At 40.7% G+C, this 26,534-nt stretch overlaps 2 protein-coding genes across 8 annotated transcripts in view; one reads left to right on the top strand and one right to left on the bottom strand.

Moving 5' to 3' along the window:
• The window catches only part of PPA2 (inorganic pyrophosphatase 2), a 456,033-nt gene extending 455,809 nt beyond the window's left edge, over nt 1-224 (bottom strand). The window contains exon 1 of the transcript XR_007773249.1: nt 161-224. The gene's annotated coding sequence lies outside the window, so the exon portion shown is untranslated. The remainder of the gene's footprint in view (nt 1-160) is intronic.
• The window catches only part of GSTCD (glutathione S-transferase C-terminal domain containing), a 153,372-nt gene that overhangs the window by 22,568 nt on the left and 104,270 nt on the right, over nt 1-26,534 (top strand). For all 7 annotated transcript variants that reach the window (XR_007773244.1, XR_007773243.1, XM_050944509.1 and 4 more), the window contains 2 exons: nt 8,674-8,928; nt 9,591-9,684. Coding sequence is in view for 5 of the 7 variants with exons in the window: in XM_050944509.1 (XP_050800466.1) it covers nt 8,674-8,928; nt 9,591-9,684 (349 nt within the window). In the remaining 2 variants the exon portion in view is untranslated. The remainder of the gene's footprint in view (nt 1-8,673; nt 8,929-9,590; nt 9,685-26,534) is intronic.

Below are 26,534 nucleotides of genomic sequence, written 5' to 3'. Positions count from 1 at the left end.
CTTGCCTAGGAAAAGTGGTCAAAGTTAGGTCTGGCTTAACTAAGATGTGCTAGTTAAACCTGACCTTAAACTCAAACTTTTTCCAACTATAAATGGAAGATAATACTTTGTCATTTTAATCAGCTGGTTGAGTTGTAGCCTAAGCAGAGTGAATATTTACTAAAGTAGAGTACACCTACTTTATGATCGTGGAATCTGTGTGCTCTCATTAAGTCCAAAGTATTAATGGGGGGAGAATTATAAAATGAATGATTTAACAAGATTAGAAGCCAAAATCAAGATGTCTTAGGCAGCTTTTTAATGGACATTCTTTTAATGAAAGTGCATTGTAATGCGGGTAAAACAAAAGTAAGTAGGAGTGAGATAGTCATAGCTGTAATTTTCCTGCATGCTGATTCTGGCAACAGCATATTGGTGGGGCAAGGCAAAATTTGATTTTGATACAGTTTTGTTGTTTCTCTCGTTTATATGAATATTACCCTGAATTGAAACATTTTTCAGCTGAAACATGAATCTTTATGTGATCTTATCAGGATATGGGTAGACATGTCTAAAAGAAAATGAATGTCTCTTGGAAAAGTGAGAGGATTTTTTATGGAGGAAGTGAAAGGAAAGGAATGCAGAGACGACAATGGCATTTTAGTGCAATAGCACCTTGTCTTTCCTTTCACGTAGAAAAACTTAAGTGTTATTCAAGTATCATCCAATGGCAAGCTTCCTCTGAAGTTAGTATTAAAGTTTGACCTCTAGTAGTCTCTAATATCTTGAGATTTCCTTGGAGCTAAACTTTCAGATTTTTTTTGTCTTTAAATATTTCCTTTTATAATACTTGATTCATTTTGACAGCCAGATTGTTTGTTCTCCTTTTTAATGTGTTTATACCTAATTTTTCTTTTTAACTATTCTATCATTATTGGGCACTTCCTGGAACATTTTCTGTGGGGTGGAGGAAATATTCCTTTGGCTCTGTTGTGGCGAAGCCACTGGTTTATTACCTGTCCAAGGTTGGTTTTGTGACAAGTACACTTCTGTAGCACTTGTTGCTAAGATGTCCATAGATAGGAGGTCCTGAGACAATCCTGAGATTGTCTATTCTGGGATTTCTTTGCATCAGTTTAGCTATACCATTGAAACCAAGATAAACCATACCTCTGCAAGTCACTTTTTACACTAGTGCAACACATCCACACTATGGATTTGTATTGGTGCAGCTATGTTCGTGTAATTATTTGGTGCCAAAACAATCCCATGTAGACAAGATGCAAAGAGGCTTCAGGGTTAACAGCTCATTGAGTTGAATGAAAGCAGCTCTATTATAGACAAATGGTGTCAACTCCACTGATTGCAGAGATCCCTCTTTCACTGTACGTAGTTGAGTAGGGTGGCATGATGACACAGGGCAGGAGGGCACAGAAAAACATGGGCAGAGTTAAAGAAGTGAACACCTTTGTGCCAGTGGGGGACCTTGGATAGTGAGATGTTAGCAGTGTCTTGGGGGCGAGGTCTGAATGTAGTCCACCACTATTGATCCATCATATGCCCTCTGTGATTTGGCAGTTGTAGAAGTTGCTCTTCATCAGGAAAATATATTAGGTAATACACTGACAGTAGACATAAATTTATTCTCTATTTCTTGCACAAGAGGTCTTATATCTTCATTTATTTTTGCTCTTTGAGTAATTCTAGCACAGCACCTACCCTGTATTTAATTTTCAGGAAATGTACTCTAATGACAGAGGTGAGGAAATGAGAGAATTGTAGCAGCCCCTTGCATATAAAATGCACTTGAATGAACATAGCAGTGATATCTGTTTCATTGGTGATCTTCAGTATTTATACTTCAGGGAAGTTTGATATCTGAACTGGTCAATGAATGCCTGTCAGAGTCTGTTGCCAGAAGGAGTGCTGTATGAATTTAGGCTTTGTATTTTGCTAATTTTTTCTGCTGATTGGTGAAAACAAAAGCAGTTCTGGGAGAACATACTGTCAATCAGATTCAGAGAAGTAATCTCCAAAATCAAAAAAAGCACTTACTGCAGTAAAACCCGCTATATAGCTCTTCTTGGTAAAAAAACATAATCTCCAGATGACTCTGTGCATTGTCACAAGAATTTTCCACCCAAGAGTAGCAGTAAGGTGGTTCCTTTGAGTTATGAAGAAGTTATTTTACAGTAGACTCCAGATTAGAAATACAGCAGTGTTTTTTTATTTTTTGTTTTTGTTTTGCAACCATGGGTAATTGAGGATTATCAGTTGCCTTTATAAGGATTGTTTCAACCAATAAAAGCTACAAAACAAAATGCTTTCTTAATATTTTAACAATGATCAGACCTTCCAGCCTCATTCATTTTTCCAAGACTTTTCTAAATAAGCCTAGCACAATTTTTTATAATTTTTTGACTTATTGATGCCATGCCTGGGAAGAATTCTGGATCAGGTGCTCTGTGGTTTTCAGTAATCCAGTAAAACACGTCTGAAGAATTACAGTATGTAGTGCTGGAAGTTATATATTCATTTGCTGCTTTTGTATGGCCTTGGAGCCTTAACTTTGTGCAGCTTGTGAGTCTTGTGTGAACAGTTGCATTTAATTAAAGGTGCAGCCAGAATTCTTGGCTACTCAATGAAAATAGCAAAAATAATAAAACAAAACAAAAAACCTCCTCAAACAACCAACCGTAACATAGATATAGTATACCTGCCATAGCAAAATCACCGTTCTCTGAGATGGGCATCTTATGTGCGTTTATGTTGCCATTTATTAGATCGCACCAAAGATAATGATATAGAACTTGTGTTTTCTGGTGTTTATGATTTAAATAAAAAACTTAACTCTGGGATGGAACATGGTGAGGCTACCTCACTTACCTTCAAAGCGAATGATCACTCTGCTAGATGGTTATGTTGTGTCTCCTACTGCTATATTACCCATATTTGATAACTTATAACACGGTTTTGCCCAGCCCTCTATTGTATTGAATCCAGTTGTTACACTGTTGTGAACAGAAACAGTAGAGTTCAACATCCATCTTAAAATGTATCTGACCACTTATACTAATAGGGTGACCTGGACCACATTTAGAGTATGCCTTTTTCAATCATTGAGTTTGTAGTTGTTAATTTTTTACACCTCATCATTATTTTTACCTTTAAATAAAGAGCTTCAGTGATACACGTTTAAAAAGTACAACATGGCAAATATTAACAAGTCGTAACTAATTACCAATATCAACATAATGAGGCCAAAGACTTGTTTTTAATATACTTATTCCATTTATACTGTCTTCTCAAGTTTAGCCTTATTTAGCAGTTATTCTTTCCATTATTGTAGCTGTTAAATTTAATAGAAGAAGAAGAAGAAAAGTATTTTTTCATCTGGGAGAAAAACACTCATAATTCAACTCTTATTGTCAAGTAGAAAAGCACATGTTGGAATTTCTTTCTAAAGACAATTTCCTCAGCAAAGTAAATCTTTTCCTACACGTATTCTAAATAAGTAGACATATTTTATTATTTAATTAAATATCCTAATACTTTTTAGTCTTGTCTTTGCACTCTAGTTATTACTAACTACTTATGATTAATTTGTAAGACGAATACAAAAAACACAGATAAACTGTGTGTTTTTCTGAGCATTTGTTAAGTGTCCTTTACCAATTCCTGCATCCCAAACACTCACTCTCTCTCTCTCTGTCTCTCTCTATTTCTCGCATGTTATTTCTTTGCTGCTTTTGTTTACAATCATAATTTACGATCTTCTGTTTTGTGGCATAATCATTTCCATGCCAACAATGTATAGTATCTCACAGGCCAGTGACCTCCTAATTTGGCTAATCTAATTTACAAGAAGGGAGAGACAGACTTTGAAAAATAAGTTCATTTAAATATATAAAAGCACTATCAGAGAGGCATTTCCATTGTTACATTTCCATTTTTTTCAACATCTACCAAGTTGTTAATCTAACTCAGTGGTTCCCAGACTTTAACAACCTGTGAACCCCTTTCACTAAAATGTCAAGTCTTGCAAAACTCCCCCCTCCATGAACATTTCCAGGAATTTTATCCTTTACCTGAGTATAAATTATAAAAGCAGTGATCTTGGAAATATAAAATTTGTTTTTATGACATGCTTATTATACACTGTTTATTATTAATTATTATTTATAATGACAGTATTTTTATTACATTAAGAAAACGGCAACACTCTTCCAAGATCTCAGTTTTGTAGCTTGTATCACTTTGAATAATCCTGTTATAAGACAAGGCTCCTATGTTTCATCAAGGAGTATCAGATGTGAAACAGCATGAAGGTATTTAAGAAGCCAACTCAAAGAGTTCCTTCTACACAAGCATTCAGGTCTTGAGCAGTCCAGGCAAACACAATACATTATAACAAAGCTTAAACTTGTTCTTCATAATAATTTTAAAAGCAGTACTAGCTGCCTATTTAATTTTAAAAACAGCAAAAACTATCCACCTCCCTTTCCATTTCTTATAAGGAGTCTTGAAGTTTAAATCTCCTCAGTGTGATAGATATGCTTGCTTGGATCTGCTTAGCTCTTGGAATTTCAGAGGCTCCGGGCTGCTGGCCCCATGCTGCCCAGAGTCCCTAGGACAGCTCTGTCTGCCATTAGGGAATTTTTTCCTGGGAACCCCTGTAACATTTCACGATCCCCAGTTTGGGAACCACTGATCTAACTCAAATAGCTTGAGAAATGTTTGTCTGCCATTCAACTTCATTTTCTTTAGAAGTATTAAATGATCGTACCCTAAAGTTTTACAGAATGAAAGTCATAGCTCAGGGTTTTGTTTTCCTGAACTTTTTTTTTTTAAAATTGAGGAATATTTTCTGAAGGAAAGCTATTTTACATCTTGCTGCTTTGATAAAAAAGGCCAAACTCTCTGACATCTCTGTAGATAATGATTTTTTGGTTAAGCTTATTTTTAAAAAAATATTATTTGTCGTCTTTGCTATAGTCTCCTTTTTCTCATAGCTGCAGCTGCAAGAAGACAGAAAGTTTGGCAGTAATAGAGCAGACAGGTGGCAGATTCAGAGGAGAAGAGGGTAGAATTGGAGGTGCCGCAGTGGTGGAGTAGAGTAGCAGGTTCTGGGGCTCTGCGGGATCAAGGGGGAGCAGTTATGGCAGCTCAATGAGTCATTACTTTTTCTTGGTGGCTGACATTTTGTCCCTTGGTCTGCTCAGGGAAGTAGCAGAAAACAATGAGATGTAGAAAGAAGAAAACTGAGGGGTAAATAAAGTATAAAGACTAGGAGAAAGTGGAAAGGAGGCACAATGCGTCAGTGTGAAGAGAACCAAGGTTGGCAGAAGGCAAGAGAAGGATGTGTGACTTCAACAAACTGATATAATTGATCTCTCTGCAAAATTGCCAAAATCTCAAAGATTATTGCTCGTACAAAGCAGTAGATGTTCTGAAATTAACTTTCTGCCTTAGTGATGTAGGCATTAGCATAATATTAGGGTTGTCAAGTGATTAAAAATGTAATTGCTCAATTAAACAATAATAGAATACCATTTATTTAAATTTTTTTTGTTTTCTACATTTTCAAATATATTGATTTCAATTATAACACAATACAAAGTGTATAGTGATCACTTTTTATTACAAATATTTGCACTGTAAAAGATACAAGAAATAGTATTTTTCAATTCACTTAATATAAGTACTGTAGTGCAATCTCTTTATCATGAAAGTTGAACTTACAAATGTAGAATTAGGTAAAAAAAAACTGAATTCAAAAATAAAACAATGTAAAACTTTAGAGACCACAAGTTCATTCAGTCTTATTTCTTGTTCAGCCAATTGCTCAGACAAACAAGTTTGTTTACATTTGCAGCAGATAATGCTGCCCACTTCTTGTTCACAATGTCACCTGAAAGTGAGAACAGGTGTTGTAATCGGTGTCACAAGATATTTACATGCCAGATGTGCTAAAGCTGATGAGGGGTTCTGCTCCATAACCATCCAAAGCAATGATTTTCTTTTTTGGTGGTTCGGGTTTTGTAGTTTTCGTATCTGAGTGTTGCTCTTTTAAGACTTCCGAATACATGCTCCATACCTCATCTTCTAAGATTTTGGAAGGCGCTTCTGATTCTTAAACCTTGGATTGAGAGCTATAGCTATCTTTAGAAGTCTCATGTTGGTACCTTCTTTGCATTTTGTCAAATCTACAGCGAAAGTGTTCTTAAAATGAACATGTGCTGAGTCATCATCCTAGACTACTATAACATGAAATATATAGCAGAATGCAGGTAAAATAGAGCTGCAGACATACAGTTCTCTCCTCAAGAGTTCAGTCACAAATTTAATTAATGCATTATTTTTTTAACGAGTGTCATCAGCATGGAAGCATGTCCTCTGGAATGGTGGCTGAAGCATGAAAGGGCATACGAATGTTTAGCATATCTGGTATATAAATACCTTGCAATGCCAGCTACAAAAGTCCCATGCGAACGCCTGTTCTCACTTTCTGGTGACGTAAATAAGAAGTGGACAGCATTATCTCCTGTTAATGTAAACAAACTTGTTTGTCTCAGTGATTGGCTGAACGAGAAGTAGGACTGAGTGGACTTGTAGACTATAAAGTATTGCATTGTTCTATTTTAGAGTGCAGTTATGTAACCAAAAAAAATCTACATTTGTAAGGTGCACTTTCATGATGAGATTGCACTGCAGTACTTGCATGAGGTGAATTGAAAAGTACTGTTTCTTTTGTTTATCATTTTTACAGTGCAAATATTCATAATAAAAATAATATAAAGTGATCAGTGTTCACTTTGTATTCTGTGTTGTAATTTAAATCAATATATTTGAAAATGTAGAAAAACATCCAAAAATATTAAAATTTCAATTGATATTCTATTGTTTAACAATGAGATTAAAAGTGCGATTAATTGCGATTAATTTTTTTGAGTTAATCGCGTGAGTTAACTGCGATTAATCAACAATCCTACATAATATTACTTATTTGCATTTCAGTCCTACCAACTGACCTTTGCAAAATCCTAGATCTACTGCTGCCCCAGAAAGACATAAATAATGTGCACATTACTAAAACAGCCCATTCTTAATGCAGAAAATCAATTTAAAATGAACACATTGTTTCAGTACAGATTATTTGATGACGGTGCAAAATAAAAATTACAAACAGTAATTTAAAAATCCGGATACAGCCAGTTCCAAACACAACAAGGTCTTTTATCTGATTTTGGCATTAAACCCTTCCTCGTTATTTACACTCATAGTAAATTCTCCCAAGAGTTTATTCACTGTGACCTTATCCTATGTAATGTATCCTATGCATTTAATTCCCGTGGGCACTATCTGAATCATATATGTAAGGAGCAGGGTGACGAGATAGCAACTGTGAAAAAACAGGATTGGAGTGGGGGGTAATAGGCACCTATGTAAGAAAAAGTCTCAAAAAATGGGACTGTCCCTATAAAAACGGGACATCTGGTCACTCTAGTAAGGAGAGTTGTACGCTAATTGGTTCTCATTTTAGGCTGTCTATAACCACTGAAAACTAAGACTGAAATAAATTGTCCTATTTCAATTTAAATATTTTCACACCACATCTCCAAGTCAGCAGGAGAGGATGCAAGATTTCCTTTTTACCACACTTAGAAATGGCTGTGTCAAGTAAGCCTTCAGAGTTGAAATATTGTCTGTAAAATGGCTAGCACACTTTTTGAGTGCTATATAAATAACAAAATGAAACTATATCTATTTTAACTATGTATCTTAGGTATTTTGAAGCCCTTTTTCCCTTCAAGATCAGTTAACATATGAACCAGAATTAATTATGGTGAACCACACTCAGATCTATGAACAGGAGTACTTGTGGCACCTTAGAGACTAACAAATGTATTTGAGCATAAGCTTTCATGGGCTACAACCCACTTCATTGGATGCATGTAGTGGAAAATACAGTAGAAAGACAGACAGACAGACACACACACACACACACCCCCCATGAAACAACAGGTGTTACCATACACACTATAAGGAGAGTGATCCGTTAAGGTGAGCTATTATCAGCAGGAGAGAGAAAAAACTATTTGTAGTGGTAATGAAAATGGCCCATTTTCAGCAATTGACAAGGAGATGTGAGGAACTGTAGTGGGAGGAAAAATAAGCATGGGGAAATAGTTTTACTTTGTGTAATGTTTTGTGCTTAATGTTTCCTCTTCCTTTCTTCTGCTTTTTGGAATAACTAAGTGACTACTTGGTCCAAACAGGTATCATAAGGATTTTGGCTGACCATTCATACTTTACTTTTCACTGTTTAATCCTGGATTCTTCTTCCTTCTTCTGCACCCCTTTCAAGCAGAAACATCATTACAAACCAAAGTTATAACTGTTATAGTAGGAAGACTCTCGGGGACCAGACTCATAATTATGATCCAGTATTTGGGCAACACAAAGGTGTTACAGAATCTACAAATGGACACTGAAAAATTCCAGGCTGCAGGGGAAGGGAGGCTTCCAGGTGGTGTGAAGTCAGCTTCTGCCCCATCCACCTGTCCACCAGCATCCATAACATGTTGGGGAAAAGCGAGGAGCAGAGCTTTGCTCTTTTGTACAGCTCTTTTCTTCTGTGGATTGAATGCAAAAAATTGCAGTACTAAGTAAGGTTTTTGCTTTGTCGTCTAGGTTTTCATCAAGAAGCACAACAAAAAGCTATTAGATTTGCCTCTGATATCCAGTTGGTACCACAGAGTTCAGGAAGTGCCTGGAGTAAAGAGTGCTGCTGCCAAGTGCAATATGCTGTTTCTCCAGTTTCCAGATTCGCTGTCTTCCCCAGATGAGCAGCTGAGAGACTTCTATACGATTCCTGATGACTTAGAGGAAGAACATGAAGACTATCAGTTTATAGGCGGTCCAAGGCCAACCATGACAAAGTTAATGGTAATTAAGCATTTTCATTTATTATTATAGTTTTGCCTGAATTTAGGATAGTACAGATCTCTAACTAGTAACTAATTAGAAGGTTTTGGAAAACACCTTTGGAAGCCTTCATCAGCTCATTAAGGGCTACCTGTATATTCTGGCTTCTCTCTGAGAACTACTGAGCTATAATTTTTTATCTATATATGTTTTTGTTATTTAACTTCTGAATAAAAAATTATAAAGTTTATGACTGGAGGAAACCAGATGTTAAAATTATTAAAAAGTACACAATGGTATTGGTATATCTATTATGAAACAAAAAAAATTAGGCTATTATAGAACCAAAAATAAAATGGTGCTTTGGTATTTCGTTTTAATATTCTGTCTGTGATTTTTTTCAGTTGTTTGTTCAGAGCTATGAGTACCTGGAGATGCAAAGAAAATGTAAAAATCTCCATTCATTTCTGCATAAAAGATATAAGAAGATGAAAGCCAAAGAAAATATAACTGTATGGTATGGAACGGCAGTAGTCCAGCCATGTAGTTAAGTGATCTTAGAGCCTGATCCTGCGCCATTAAAGTTGATGAGAACTTTGCTACCAACTTCAGTGGGCATAGGCTTAAAACATAAGGCCTGTTTGAATCTGTCTTTGAGAGATCTGTTCTTTCCTTACCCACAGGAAAGCGGTATTGAAGCAAAGTTTTCTCCTCATCCGTGCCCTAGGTGGACCCTAGATTGGAACAGTCTACCAGCAGCAGTCAGTCCTGGAGAAGGTAGGGCCTTTTTTTGTATTTTATTTTTCTTCAAGCTATTCCTATAAAAATCTATTTCTTCTAATAAAACTACATAATGATTTTGGTAGGAACAATGGAACTGTACGGTACTTTTCTTGAATGTATGTTGTGTTTTTTCCTTCATGTCCGATGTTACATTTTCCACTGCAACTTCGTGATGGCATACTAATTAGCATTGTGAATATTGTTATGAATTATACACTCCCTCTGAAGCATCAGCAGATTCCAGTCACGTGCAAAAAAAAATCTTACATTAACTAGACTTGGAAACTTTACACCATTTTTGTCTTTTGTGGGTTTACGATTTCCTCTTCCACTCCTCCAGCACATTTAGGTAGTGTTCTCTGACTTCATAGAAGAGTTGGTAGGTTTTGTTGCATATGACAGTTCCGTGCACTGCTGGGCCCTTTAATTCTTATTCACATCTATAAATTCCTGTGAGCTCAAACACCTGCATACTGAATTCTCCTGGAACGCTGAACGTTTTTGTCTGGTTCATGCCTTAGCAGTATTTCAGAAAATGATTTCTTCTCAGAGCCTTGACAGATGTGTTTGGAACTTCTTGAGGCGTCTAGTTACTCAGACTACAAATGTGTTTTCTTCAAGGATTCTGACTATTTTTCCTTCATGGGAGATAGCTCCTCAGCCTGCCAGCCATAGTGTTGTTTCACAAAAATCATTGCTGTCTATTTTTCCTTTTCCTCCTGTGCACTGTGGCTTATTTTCCTCAGACAGATTACTAATTCTTCACAGTTGTTTTACCTGTCACTGCTTTAAAAATAAGAAAGTAAAAAGTAAATTGCCAAACCTCCACTGGAGGGGGAGTGTACAGAAGTGTAATTCAGCCTCTCTTAAGGCATTAATCCTAATATTTTCTGGTCCGCAAACCCCTCCCCCCAAACTTCTGAGTTTTATCTTGAATTTTAGAAACCTTAATTGCCACATAAAAGGGAATAATTTCCAGTTGCTGTAAATGCAAGCTATGGACTGGATACAGGAATAGATTGAAAAGATTTATGTTCTCTGATCTCCTTGTGATGTAATCCCAGAGAAAGTTCCCCAGACTCTCAACGCAGGAAGAATCTGTCAGTTTAAAGTGTTTTGTGTGGTCTCAAGAACTTGCTGTACATCTTCACTAAATATATAGTTGTGATGGCTTTCTAGTTAAGTTGGCAAGGCTTCAGTTTTGGGCGAGGCCAGAGAAAATTAGGCAGTGCCAACAAAAAATGCCCACCAAATCTTTAAAAAATAAAAATAAAATCTAGGTCTTGCTTTCAACCACAAAAAAATGAACTGCTAGTGTTGGGCTAGTGTTTGCTAGAAGGAAAGACTTGTGCTTTTTGACAACTGGGTCTTTGAATTCAGAACAGGAACATAATTGTCATCCTATCCTTTCTGAGATGTATGACATCATGTCTCCAACTGATACATTATTTTATGTACCTATTTTTTTAATCTAGATTGCTTAACCCAGTGGCCAAAAGGATACAATGTGTTTGCAGGAGTGCACTAAAACAGTTTGTTATGTTAGAAGTCATGGTGACATTTTGCAGGCATCTCATGTACTATCCACTGTCTTCCAAATGGTTACAAACGAACCGTAAACTATTCATAAAGCTGCTGGAATTGTAGGGAATTTTTGTGGGAATCTAGTTCACTTACAGGCATGCAGGTGATGTCATGGACTTGTACTGTGTCAGCTGATACAGATTGCAGGTTCTGTCTGTTCATGGAGGTGAGTAACTTCTGGAATTTTTGTATTCACACCATCATCCTGTTGGCAATGGTTGTTCTTGAGATTCCAATTTATAGGCTGGTTTCCTGAGCAGACATTTCCAGAACATCTGGCTTCTGAATGGGAATTGCATTAGGGTGTCATAAAACAGATATTGGGACATGCCTATTCCAGATTTACAACTGCAAAATGAAGAAATACATATCCAGATAACGGAAAGTTCTCAGGGAAGGTACTCTAAAAATGATGGCCTAAGGGCATATTAGAATCTTAATGCCAGTGTACTGCTTCTGTTTTTATGTGAGCTTTTCTAAACAGACTGTTGGGATCATGATGATAATTTTGGCCTATTCCTGACCTTTCACCTTACTACAGAGGTGCTGGAACTCTGGATGCTGGGAGTGCTGCCGCACCCCTACCTTGCCAGGACCTTGGCAGTCTGCTGTCCATGGATTCTGTGTAGGCAGAGAGCACTTAGAAACAGGTCACTGGTACTGAAGTACTTTTTTCCTTTTCATGGGTGGTTTGACTGCTGAGAAGTACAACTTGTATAATACAGTTTCTCTTAAGTCCTACATATACTGCCAACCTCCACGAAGCTAGTGAAAAGTAACATCCGTCTGCAAAAGTGGGAAAGGTTTGCTTTCTTTTTTGAAAAGCACAGACATCATTTTAGAAACTGGTTGAATGGCCAGCACACTGAAATAACAAATTCAATCCACTTAAGACCTGTAAGGGCATATACACACATTTCCTCTTTACATGGAATTAAGCTCTCTTGCCATGTAATATTATTTTGTGGTGCCCTTCAGTTCAGAAATTAGTGAACCTGTGTTTGCTGTAGGTGCGGTCCTCAAAGTCCTGACAGCACTTAGCTGCTCCATGAATAGATTTATGGTTTATAATTAAATATATGTGTCTTCCTAAGATTAACTTTCTGTTGCGGTTTCCTGCTGAGAAATTCTCTTACTGGAAAGTTATGCAACTGCTTGCATTATTGTTGCCCAGTTTCTTTTAATATTTGAAGGAAAAATAACCTTTAAGATAGGATCTGTCAGCATTACGCAATGCTGTTTCAGACTTCTTGTCGGTGGCTAGAGCCGTTGTGTTAAAATAATTTTCTAGTTTGTCTGATAAATTGCATAAAGGTGACAGATAAAAGTTATATTAAAAGATTCTAACATTTGTGAAAGTCAAATTGATTGATTGTTTGCTTCCTGTCTTTGAATATTGGGCTGGCAGTTTCCATTCACACTGTATCTAGGTGTCTGATTCCTTCTTTTGGATAGGAAAATGTCTGAAAGAGATGATTCATAAGGGCCATTATTTTTCTGAAATTTCTCTTGTGCTGGATCCAGTTCTCTGGGGAAAAAAAAAAGTCATAATTCCCAAGGTATCCTGCCCATCCAACTAAATCGGGGTGGGCAAACTTTTTGGCCCAAGGGCCATATCTGGGTATGGAAATTGTATGGCGGGCCATGAATGCTCATGAAATTGGGGGTTGGTGTGTGTGTGTGTGTGTGTGTGTGTGTGTGTGTGAGAGAGAATGTATGTATGTATGTATGTGTGAGGACTCCAGCTGGAGATGAGGGGTTGCGGGTGCAGGCAGGTGCTCCGGGGTGGGACTGAGGTGTTTGCCGGGAGGGAGGGGAATCAGGGCTGGGGCAGCGGGTTGGGGTGTAGGAGGGGGGTCAGGGGCTCAGGCTTTGGGTGGCGCTTACCTGATCAACTCCCAGAAGCAGCGGCATATCCCCCCTCCGGCTTCTACGAAGAGGCGCGGCCAAGCGGCTCTGTGTGCCACCCTGTCCGCAGGCACCATCCCTGCAGCTCCCATGAGCCATGGTTCCTAGCCAGTGGGAGTTGTGGGGGCAGCATGCAGAGCCACTTGGCTGCTCCTACACGTAGGAGCTGGAGAGGGAAGGACATGCCACTGTTTCTGGGAGCTGTGTGGAGCGGGGCAAGCCCCAGACCCCACTCCCGGCTGGAGCGGGGCAAGCCCCAGACCCCACTCCCTGGCAGGAGCTCAAGGGCTGGATTAAAACATCTGGAGGGCTGGATAACTAAATGGAGGAAGAGTTCTTTTTTTAAGATGTGGATACCTTTTCCTGTTGGCACGCTTGCTGAAATAGTCACAATATTGACATCTGCACAATGGTTATGAGTGTTTTATTCAATCCTAGTTTACAAAAAAAAAAAAATTCTAGTTTTGTATCATCTTTGGAAATATTATTTAGGAAGGGCGTAGCTAGCTCACCACGTGTGCCAGCAGTGGGAGGTTTCTGCCTCCCTTCCCTCCCAAAACAACTTTACCTTCTTTAGCAAGTTTGGTGAGGGACCCCATGGATTATGATTTCTGTACAGAACAGTGGAGCCATACTGAAGAAAAAAATATATAGGTTACAGAACTAGTGTTGCCTTTCAGTTAGATTTAGCTACCTGTTAGCTCTTCTCTTCTAACTGTGACTACATTGTATGTCATCTCCTTTTTTTACTGACGGAGACTGATTGGGGCTATATAAATTCTCAATATTTTATTATTAGGCCCTACTTGACATGGTAGGAAAACAAAGTAGCTGAATGTGACAAGGTTTTAAATCTGGGTTTGAATAATGCATTTCTGTTGTATAAAGTGGCTTTCAAATAGATTACTCCTGTAATTTGGTAAATAAAGTTCCTTTTATTAGTGTTCATATAAATTGAGAAATGGGAACAAATGTTTCAATTCAGGTGCACTTTGTTTTTATCCACAGTTAATTTAATTTGCTGCCAAATAGTATTTTCATTTAATAGTATGAAAAATATACTTGGTACTAGCTTTAAACTATCTTAAATTAAACATTTATACTTTGTATTCTGTTGTGAACGTATTGAAGTTCATAGAATACATTTTTCACTACAGAAGTTTAATTGGACCACCTTGCTGTCATAGTTACTTATTACAGCAAAAAGCTTTTGATGATGGCAATACTAGCACATTTTATTTAGGCTGAAATGAATTTCATTCAGTGTTTTCTGAATGGGATTATTTACTTTAGTAAAACTAAAGATTGTAGTATTGTGATTTGAATTTCACTCACATTATGTATCCAATTTTAAATAATATTTCTAAAATAAAATTACGGGTAGGTTAATATGTATTAAGCCTTTATCACTCTTAATTGGAATGCAATTTCCAAAAGTAGTACTTTAATAAGAACAAAGTAAACTAATATTTTAAATTTGGATCTTCTCCTTTTTATTCCTGATGTTATGTGTATTAACTTCCCCAAAAGCAAATGTAGCAACCTGGCGACATGTATTAATCTTTGACCTCTGCCTTCTTCAATGACAGATTATCACAATATTTGTTCATATTTCATGTACTGTGTATCCAAGCTTTCCAACTTCATGTAAATAAGGTACTCATCAGATGTATTAGTATGGCACCTGCAGTTGATGTTCGTAGTAACGCTTTTAGACTTTTATAAGTCTGTCATAAAGATAAAATTTTGCATACAACTTTGTCTGTTGTAAAGTTTTTGTGAATGTTACTATGTATTCCTTGACCTATCATTTATTTAATATTCAGCTTTTCTTCCCCAGCCCGCTAATTAAATGAGGGAGCAACAGTGGAAAATACTCATAAAATATAACTTTCCTTTTCTTTATGTGCTATTGCAAGCTATTTCGGTTCTCCATTTTTGGAACCTAAAAGCCTTGGCCAACATTTTTAAAAATAGGAGGGTTAATTTGGGCTCTTAAATCCATATGTAGGCTCCTAAGTATGTTTGATGTGAATTTTGAAAAGTGGAAGCTGACCACTTGTCTACCATTTCATATTATTTCTTTGTATTAAATATTTATATTACTGTGGTGTCCAGAAACTCCACCAAAGACCAGGTACCCTGCTATGGTGAGTGCTGTACAAAAATAAAAGTAGACATGGTCCTTACATTGCAAAAGTTATAATTTAAATGCTCTTTTGCTCTTCGTTTAAACTGTGCCCTTTTTCTGTCTTACTGGTGAGGCAGAGGAAAAACAGAAGTTAATTAGAGAAATGTGAGCAAATGAATGAGATGAATTAAGCATTCAGGAACCATTGTGCCTGGTTGTGACTCTAGGATCTTTGATGTCAACTGGCAGAGGGCATAGGGATGCAGAGATCCTATCAGTTCACCAGAGCAGTCATCTAAGTTCTCAACTGAAAGCCTGTATCACACTTGTCATAATCACTGATAGATGTATATATGGAATATATGTGGGGGGTGATGTATGTGTACTAAAAATTATGTTTTATAGGTCTGTAGTTAAAAGCAGATTCATAGATTCATAGACTCTAGGACTGGAAGCGACTTCGAGAGGTCATCGAGTCCAGTCCCCTGCCCTCATGGCAGGACCAAATACTGTCTAGACCATCCCTGATAGACATTTATCTAACCTACTCTTAAATATCTCCAGAGATGGAGATTCCACAACCTCCCTAGGCAATTTATTCCAGTGTTTAACTACCCTGACAGTTAGGAACTTTTTCCTAATGTCCAACCTAAATCTCCCTTGCTGCAGTTTAAGCCCATTGCTTCTTGTTCTATCATTAGAGGCTAAGGTGAACAAGTTTTCTCCCTCCTCCTTATGACACCCTTTTAGATACCTGAAAACTGCTATCCTGTCCCCTTTCAGTCTTCTCTTTTCCAAACTGAATGAACCCAATTCTTTCAGCCTTCCTTCATAGGTCATGTTCTCAAGACCTTTAATCGTTCTTGTTGCTCTTCTCTGGACCCTCTCCAATTTCTCCACATCTTTCTTGAAATGCGGTGCCCAGAACTGGATACAATACTCCAGTTGAGGCCTAACCAGCGCAGAGTAGAACGGAAGAATGACTTCTCGTGTCTTGTTTACAACACACCTGTTAATGCATCCCAGAATCACGTTTGCTTTTTTTGCAACAGTATCACACTGTTGACTCATATTTAGCTTGTGGTCCATTATGACCCCTAGATCTCTTTCTGCCATACTCCTTCCTAGACAGTCTCTTCCCTTCTGTATGTGTGAAACTGATTGTTCCTTCCTAAGTGGAGCACTTTGCATTTGTCTTTGTTGAACTTCATCCTGTTTACCTCAGACCATTTCTCCAATTTGTCCAGAACAGTTTGAATTTTGACCCTGTCCTCCAAAGCAGTTGCAATCCCTCCCAGTTTGGTATCGTCTGCAGACTTAATAAGCGTACTTTCTATGCCAACATCTAAGTCGTTGATGAAGATATTGAACAGAGCCGGTCCCAAAACAGACCCCTGCAGAACCGTACTTGTTATACCTTTCCAGCAGGATTGGGAGCCATTAATAACTACTTTCTGAGAACGGTTATCCAGCCAGTTATGCACCCACCTTATAGTAGCCCCATCTAAATTGTATTTTCCTAGTTTATCAATAAGGATATCATGCGAGACAATATCAAATGCCTTACTAAAGTCTAGGTATACCACATCCACCGCTTCTCCCTTAGCCACAAGGCTCGTTATCCTATCAAAGAAAGCTATCAGATTGGTTTGACATGATTTGTTCTTTACAAATCCATGCTGGCTATTCCCTATCACCTTACCACCTTCCAAGTGTTTGCAGATGATTTCTTTAATTACTTGCTCCATTATCTTCCCTGGCACAGATCACTCATAGCTAGTGTATCTTGAGACAAACTTCTCCAGACAGGAGATGGGAGATGCTTATATCCATGGTGGACCAGTGTGTATTGTATATCATACAATAGGAGTCTGTTAGCATTCAAGTCAAATGCTAATGAAGGCTGGCAGGCAATTGAGAAAGAACTTAACAGTAAGAAGTAAACAGTGGGGGGACCTCTATTTTGAGGTGAACAACAGAGGTCTATTCTGGTATGTTTGAGAATGCAGAGAGATACTCTAGCATCCTGTATGTGGTGTTAGGTTATTTGTAAGTTATGCTCTGGCCATTAGCATTTAAAGATGTCATAAAATTTGTTTTTTTTCTGACAAGAGGAAGAATTAATTACAGATATTTGGCTAGCACATGATCATCTTGATTTGTATTTTTCAAGGCACCAGAATGGCATCCATCAGGAATAATAATCTCTACCAAATAAAAGCATTTAGCTTGGAGGGCAAAAAATGCATTTTGAAAGTCAGGCAAACATTGATCTTGGAGGCAGATTTCTCATTCTTTTAAAATACGGTATTGCAAAGCAATTTGTTTTCTCCTCTGAGGTCAGTTCTCAAGAACTGAACTTATTGATCACATTTAGTGTTTTGTAAATACAGAGCATCGTATCAGTTATTTTTCCCCATACACACATGCACATATTCTCACCCTAAGTGCTGATTCCATAGGAAAACTTTATATTCCAAAATTTTAGATAAAGTATGTGGAGGCCTCTTATATTAGGAGGTATCTTGAAAATAAAGTAAAATGTTCAGGTGAGGAATGTAATAGGTTTTTGTGAGGGCATATGAATATTTGGTTTACTCTTTTGTTTAGAGGTAGCCAGTAAAAAAAATAAATAAATATTAGTAGTCAGACTTCTTTTTTCTAAGATTGTGTTTTAAAAAATGGGATGTAGTGCATGTTAAAATTGTCAGATTGACAGCTCTGGAGAATGGAGGGCTCTGTTTAACCACAGATCAGATGCCGCAGAAGCAGCAGCTGTGCCAGCTTCCCAACACTGCTCTGCCAATGTGCTTCAAGCCAGACCTAGATTGGACAACCCTCTGTAGTTCAGTCTCTGGGATATTTTCTGCTGGCATAACTCCATTAGTTATGTCATCATAGAATTTGGCTTCTATGCAGCCTTTGGTGCTTGCAGAGACTACCAACATGGCAAGTAATTGTGGTTTTTATTATTTCTATACCTGTCTGCTAGGAAGTGGTCTGATAGAATCAGCTGATTGGGCACCAGCCACCAAAACCGTCAAATGACAACAACTTCTTGACCTGAGCTGCATCAGAAATATTAACTTATATTTCATTTCTTGAGTGACTTTGTCCCCCTTATTTTCATAGATTCATGAATTTTAAGACTAAAAGGGCCATTGCAATCATCTAGCCCAACCCTCTGCATAATATGGGCCATAAAATGTTAGTGAGTAATGCTTGTGTCACGGAGTCACCGGGCAATGCTCTGGAACTACTGCATATGAAGCTAGTCAGGACTCTGGGGTAGCATGTCTTCTCTCTCTGAGCATACTGTCACCAAGGCAGGAAGCTTACAGAGCTTTGACCTTCCTGGGTCTGACTTCGGAGCACTCAGCATCCCCTTCCACACCATGCGCTTCCCACAGCAAGTCAGCCTGGACTCCCCCTCTTCCAGTCCCCACAAGCAGACTGTCCAGCTTCCAGCGACCTGACTTCAGACTCCCCCATTGTGCCTTCTCCTTGTCTTTGTCTCACTTCCCAGGCAAAGAGTCACCTGGTTGTCACCTAGTTGCATCCCCCTTCTGGGTCTCAGGTTACGAAGGGCACTGGTCATAGCATATGTGCAGACAGCTGGAGCAGCCTCACCTGCCCCAGAGGTCTCAGCCAAAGTCACACATCCTTATTCCCACCACCGAGGTATTGGTGCAGCACACAAGGAAACTGAGGCACACACAGTATTCATGCAAAACAGTAAAACTAACATAGGCGCAACAGTAAGATTCACATACAACATAACAAGGGAAAATCCCCACTTTGTCACAGCTTGCACCCAGCCCAATTTGTGGTTGAACTAGAATATATTTTTTAGAAAGACATCTAATCTTGATTTAAAGCATAATTTTATGTTGCCTTATTAAAGAAGGAAAAACAAGAGCTATGGGTATGTGATCATGATATAAATTAATTTCACATGTGGGAGAATGTACTTCTAATTTGGATATTTTATGGGAAAAGATCTGATGCAGGTATAGCTACCATGTAGGCTTATGAGTATTGATTGATAAATAGACATATTTTAAGTTCTGTTAAAGCATAGCCATGAAGGGTTCAGAACAAGAAATACATAGTTTAAAGTGTTCTAATGTAGAAATGTTTAAAAACAATAAACTGGTAGATAACAAGCAGGCAGGAAAGTGGAGATGTGGTTCTACGGAAGTAAATAACATTCCACTAAAACAATCTAAGTAGTATATTTTCCTCTAGGACTGTTGCTAGACTTCAGCTTCCGGTACTGTGAATTCTGAGATCACTTTAATTTAATCTGATCATTCAACAGGAGAAGTACGGAGGCTCCTTAATTTGCCAAGACTGAATTTTGGCATAATTTTAATCCTTTTCTCAGTACTTGCAGCATTAGCCATAGTGGTGGTGAGGGGAAATGTTCATGAATCAAGAAGAGACTATGGGCCTGATCAGTCATTTACTGGAATGGATGAAAGAAACTCCTGTTGACTTCAATGATCTGGTCCTATATGCCTAAGGATTTACCTTATTTGAACAATCTTTCTCTTATGTGGAAATTCATGTTGATTCTAGATTACTGTTATTTTAATATCAATTCATATTGTTGCTATATTGAATGTAAACCAAATTTGTGTAGAGAGATGTCTTCAGGCAACATAATAGCCTCAGTGACTGAGAGCTCCGAAATGCTTTGGAGAATATCATTCTGGATGGATAATAAGCTGCCTCCAGTTATTATCCAGTAGAAATTGAGAGTAATAGAAGAAATAATGCTGCAGAGATAAGATAGGAAAGCAAAATAAACAAACCTACAAGGGTAATTCTGTTGTAATTTTAACAGTTTAACACTTACTGGGCCAAATTCCCTGTTGAGGTAAATGGCTGCAGGTCCACTGATTTTAATTACACCTGCAGAGTTTTTGGTCTTCGTATTTAAATGCACAGATATCTGTTACTGCTTCCCATAAGTAGCTGAAAATAAGCCTATTCAAGAAAAACTTGGAAGTGGTAAAATAATTTCAGTTAAGGTTGGTCAACAAAGGAATTTATTTCTTCGGTGTTTTGATGCGAGGACTTGTGTCTGAATATGAGAATCGTTCCATTGACTTCGGTGGGCTTTGAATTCAGATCCTGAAGAACTGACTCAAATCACATTCCCCAAACCTCAGACACATTAGAAAAGTTGTGTATATGATAAATCTTCCACTAAAGAAAAGGCACTTCTTCGAGAGGTGTCTCTGTGGGTGCTCCACTCCAGGTGTTGGTGCATCCTTGTGCCTTCGCTTGGAGATTTTTACAGCAGTACTCGTACCGGTTGCACACACGCAGAACCTGCCCCCTGCACTCTGAGTGTACCTTAATAGTACACGTGCACGACCGGTCTCTCCTCAGTTCCTTCTCTACCATCTCCAGCATGAGATGGCGCTCAGCAGACTCGTTAGAGAATTTCTTTTCCTTTGTTCACACACCTTCCTTGTTAGTTTGTTACCAGTAGTTCTTCTTAGATACCTTTCCCCCTGTCCTTTTCTCTCTAAAACAAACTAAAACAAAAAACCACTTCTTTTTCCCGTTCCTGTCAGCAGCAGCTGCTTCCAACATGCCTGGCTCCCCAGGCTTTAAGCCCTGCTCTACCTGAAATTATGCCATCCCTCTTTCAGATGGCCATTCAAAATGTATAAAATGTTTTGGGGAGTCCCACATCCCCCCCAAAATGTGCCCACTGCAGCAAGCTTAAATCCAGGGCACGTAAGGACAGGGCGTGGCAATTAAAACTGCTCCTCCTTCAGAAATCCTTAGGGTCAGCTTCAGACCTGGGCATCAACTCAGCTACATGCCTCAGCGCTTGCGCTCCCCTCCCCTTCCCAAAGAAAGACAAGAAAACTTCAAAAAAAACAGCAACCTCTCTCACCCGCAAAGGGAACTTCGCAGGAGAAGACTTCCCGAGCAGGTCTACAGTCTTCCTCTCAGCGCTTCCACGGCTGAGCACATTTGACACGCTGGGCTCCTCCAACGCTGTATGAAATCCGCCTGCAGCTGCGGTGGTAGCACAAAGCTCCGGTGCCGAGGCTTCAGGCTTCCAGTTGCCTGCCCCTCTCATGGCACCGTTCTGCACTGCGACGGAAGCGGTGCCAACACATGTTGACATGCCTGATTCCCGCAGGCTATTCTTGCTCTCCTGGCACCCGCTGAACTGGCTGGCAATAAACAATGCTCAGGACACTGGTGCAGAGGAACCTTTCCTCACAACAGATACTTCTTGCACAGTTCTCACCTCACAGAGGAGCTCCTGCACTGCAATTTACACAGTCAAGGGAACTGCCGGTGTCATCTATCCTACAGTCACCCCTACTCAATGCGTACTGCTCTCCAAATGCTCAGTCAGGGTCCAGATAGCCTTCCTCCAGTGATGAGGAAGTAGGACTGCAGGGGGAATTTTCACCATATCAAATCTCCCATCCTCAAACCCCAATCAATAGAGGTCATAGAAAAATTACCTCGTCATACTCTCAGGACCCTACCCTTTGGTGTGTGAACCCCTGGATGGCACCACCCATTCCCTTCCCACCGCAGTGGCAATATTGGGCTCCATGGGCACTTTATTCTCAAGATCACACTTGCTATGCCACCACAGCCAGGCACAACACCTGCCTAGTACCGCCAGTTTACGAACCTGCCACTGATGTAAGGCACTAGACAGCACTTTCACAATTGTAGGATCAGTCACGACCTGCCTCCAACCCAGTGGACCCAGTTGTTACCCCAGATTAAGCCTTATTTCCTCCCCCAACCCCAACATCTTTGGATGACTTCTCAAAATTTCAAGGCCTTTTCAAACGAGTTGCCAGTGAGTTAACAATTAACTTGGAGGAGGTTCCTGAACAGCAGCATGAGTTAACGGACATCCTGCGGCCCTCCTCTTCTTCTAGGATTGCATTACCGATCAATGCAGCCCTTTTGGAACCTGCTAAGGCCATCTGGCAGACTCCCGCTGCAAACCGACCTACCTGTAAGCAAGTGGACTGCAAGTACTTCATCCCTTCCAAAGGCTCTGAATTCCTTTTCAGTCATCCAGCACCAAACTTGCTGTTAATAGACGCAGTCAACCAAAAGACCAAACACCAGTTTCTGTGCTCCACCTGGTCCGACAAGGATGGTAAGCAATTAGATCTGCTTGGATGTAAAGCATACACATCTTCCACGTTACAATTTTGCATTGCTAATTATACTGCTGTTCTGGCAAAATATGACCACAAAAACTGCCACAAATTCATGGACTTTATTGATGACATTCCAGAAAAAAAGAAACAACAATTTATGGCTCTAGTTTCCAAGGGGCAAATCATCTCATGTACCGCTCTTCAAGTGGCCCTCGATGCAGCCAATACTGCAGCAAGATCCACTGCCACAGCAGTGGTCATGCGCCGAGGTTCATGGTTCTCTTCCTCTTCCTTTCCTCAAGAGGTCTAGAGTACCATTGAAGATCATCCCTTTGACGATGACAAACTCTTTGCCTCCACGACCAACGATGTACTTCATTTAATGAAGGACTCAAGGGCTACTCTTCAGTCCCTAGGAATGCAAACCCTTACAACCAGAAGGAAACAATATCGATATCAACCTTACCAGCGTCCACACTACCCCACATATGTCCAGCAATTCCATAGATCACATGAGCAACAACAGCAATGCCAGAGACCTACATACCAGCATCGCTGTCCAAATTCCTTGGCAGCATCTCAACCCCCTCCAACTAATAAGCAGATCTGAAGCCTTGGTCAAGAGTATAGAAAACAACGTTCCCACTTCAGCGCTTACACCACGTCTCTCATCAATGGCAGAACATTATCACCAACAAGTGGGTTATAGAGGTGGTCACAATTGACTATTCCATCCCTTTCTGATCCTTGCCTCCTAACCACCCACCCTCCTCGTCCCTCTTCAGGGACCCCTCTCATGAGCAACTGCTCCTGCAAGAAGTACAACATCTCCTTCTATTGGGAGCAGTGGAAGTCGTGTCCGAACAACACAGAGGGAAGGGTTTCTATTTCCATTATTTCGTAACAGAAAAGAAAACTGGGGGATGGCGACTAATTCTCGACCTCAGGCAGCTCAACACATTTATCAAAAAGCAAAAGTTCAAAATGGTTACCCTCACCACTATAATCCCAGCGCTGGAGCAGGGTGATTGGTTTTCAGCCCTTGACCTACAGGATGTCTACTTTCATGTGACTATACGTCCGGTCCACAGATGTTTCCTTTGTTTTACTCTCGACTCGGCACATTTTCAACAGGGTGCTACCCTTCGGCCTATCCACCGCCCCCTATGTTTTTTCCTCATAGTCACTGCCTACCTCAGGAAACAAGGGGTCATAATATTTCCTTACCTCGACGATTGTCTTCTCAAAGCCTCAACTCTCAACAAAGTGCTTTGATTCACGCAGCTCACCGTTGCTTATTTCCTATCCCTTGGCCTACAAATAAACAAAAACAAATCCACATTATCTTCTACCGAGCCCCTGGAGTTCATAGGAGCGCACCTCAATTCCTGGACAGGAATAACATCTCTCCCGCCCGACTGCTTCAACACCATAAAACTCCTGGCCACGAAACTTCACAACAGTCCTCAGGTCACTGCTTGAGACTGTCTACAACTATTAGGTCACATGGCCTCATGTACTTTCGTGGTCAAAAATGCACGACTATACATGAGGTGCTTCCAAGCTTGGTTGGCCATGGTTTACAGACTGAATGTACATGCTCTAAACAAGCCTATATCCATACCTTTCAGAGTCAGAGACTCTCTCCTATAGTGGACAGGAGTCCCCTTTCTCCAGGATGCTCCATCCCTCATAATGACTCCTGATTTATTCCTCACAAGGTGGGGTGCACACACATTCCACCACATAGCCCAGGGGCTATGGTCTTCAACTGAAACCTCTCTACGCATAAATGTTCTAGAACTTAGAGCTATACGCAACGCCTGCCATCACTTCCTCTCATTGATCCGAAACCAACATGTACAGATAATGACAGACAAAATCGCCTGCATGTTCTGTGTAAACAGAGAGGGGGGAGCTCGCTCTCACTCGCTTTGCACAGAAGCTATGAAGCTCTGGAATTGGTGCCTTGCGAACAGCATCTGGATACCAGCCGCCTATCTTCCCGGGACTATGAATACCACAGTGGACGGATTAACCAGACGCTTTCCCTGGGATCACAAATGGGAGATAAACAACACAATCATCTGCAACATATTCTGCATTTGGGGTTACCCAATCATAGACCTTTTCGCAACTGCGAAAAACACAAAATGTCCTGAATTTTGCTCCACAGTGGGACTGGGCAAACATTCCCTGGGAGATGCATTCGTGATCTCATGGGACCAGGACTTACTATATGCATTTCCCCTGAAACCGATTCTCCACAGAGTTCTGACAAAAATACGAACAGATTGTGCCACAGTAATTATGATTGCCCCATCATGGCCAAGACAACTGTGGTTTCCTTTCCTCACCAGAATGTCAATTTGCCCACCGATTTCATTGCGCCTCACTCCGAACCTATTGCAGCAACATGGCTAATTTCTTCACCCCAACCTGTCCATTCTTCACCTCAAAGCTTGGTTCCTACATGGTTCTCCCAAAACGAACTAGCATGCTCTGAGCTGATTCAACGAGTGCTCCTACATAGCAGAACACAATCTACTCGCATCACCTATCTCCGAAAGTGGAAGTGATTCACATAATGGTGCTCAACTAAACAGCTTCCTCCTACTTCAGCACCTCTTCTGCTCATACTTGACTACCTATTAGACCTTAAGCAATGTGGCCTTTCTTTCAGCTCCTTCAAAGTCCACTTAGCTGCTATTACAACATTTCATGACAAGATCGATGATACCTCTGTTTTTGCTCATCCAGTCACCAAGAACTCTAATCCCTGTAGGTACTTGCTTCCTTTTACACCTCTCTATGAAAATAGCATTCTTAGTGGCAATGGCCTCCACCAGACAGGCAGGAGAAATAGTAGCTCTGATGGCAGACCCACTGTATGTGCTATTTTTTAAGGACAAGGTTGCTCTCTGACTACACCCCAAATTTCTTCCAAAGGTGTATTTGTCATTCCACATCAATGAGCCAGTACACCTTCTTTCCTAAATCACATGCCAACTCTTTTGAATCCACAATGCATACATCAGCTGTATGCAGGTGTAAGGAGGCGCCCTGGCTCCCCGCCGCGCCTGAGGGGGACGAGCCAGAGCAGGCGCCTCAGTGAGCGGAGTCAGCACGGCCTGTCCCCGCCCCCCGGAAGTCAAGGGGCGGGACAGGAAGTATAAAAGCCCGGCCCCAGCGCTCAGTTGGAAGCAGGCTGCCGGAGAGGACAGACGCTGGTGCCCGGGCTCCCGCCGGGCCGGACCTGCCCTGCGCCCACTACCCCGAGGAGCGCTGGCCTGACCTGCCCCGCGCCCACTACCCGGAGGAGCGCTGGCTGGACTTGCCTCAGACCCGGTACCCGGAGGAACGTCGGCCTGACCTGCCGTGTGCCCGATACCCCGAGGAGTGGCCTGAGCTTCCCCACGACCGGTACCTGGAGGAACCTATGGTCTGGGACCCACCAGACGACGCCGGCAAGAACCAGGTACCCAGAGAGGGGGAGGTTGGAAGTAGCCCGGGGATAGCCGACCCTGGTTTGGCTCCGGAAGAGCCCGAACCCATGTCAGTGTGTTGCGGCCAGGATCCCCACTGACCGCAGCGGGTCTTGACCGCTGCTAGGGCCCCGGGCTGGAACGCAGTGGAGTGGGAGGGCCTGCGTTCCCCCTGCCACCCGTAACCGGGTGGCAGACTCCCCCTCTTCCCGCCTATTGCCACTGCTCTGCCCTGACCCAAAGGGCCAGAGTGAATTAGACTTGTGTTTGGTGCCCCGCCCGAACCAAGGGCTGGGCCCCGTTGACTTTGCCACTGCTCTGCCCTGACCCAAAGGGCCGGAGGTAATTAGACTTGTGTTTGGTTCCCCACCCGAACCAAGGGCTGGGCCCCGTTGACTTTGCTACTGCTCTGCCCTGACACAAAGGGCCAGAGCGAACTAGACTTGTGTTTGGTGCCCCGCCCGAGCCAAGGGCCCGGGCTGATACTGTGTTTGCTCAGCCCCTGCTAGGGGCCTGAGCCTGAACTATTACTGCCCGGCCTGTCCAAGGGCCTGGGCTGATACTGTGTTT

The sequence above is a fragment of the Gopherus flavomarginatus genome, chromosome 3 (assembly GCF_025201925.1).
Source record: "Gopherus flavomarginatus isolate rGopFla2 chromosome 3, rGopFla2.mat.asm, whole genome shotgun sequence".
NCBI classification, from domain to species: domain Eukaryota; kingdom Metazoa; phylum Chordata; order Testudines; family Testudinidae; genus Gopherus; species Gopherus flavomarginatus.
The sequence above is the reverse complement of the archived record's forward strand: the minus strand, read 5'-3'. Positions and strand labels throughout refer to the sequence as shown.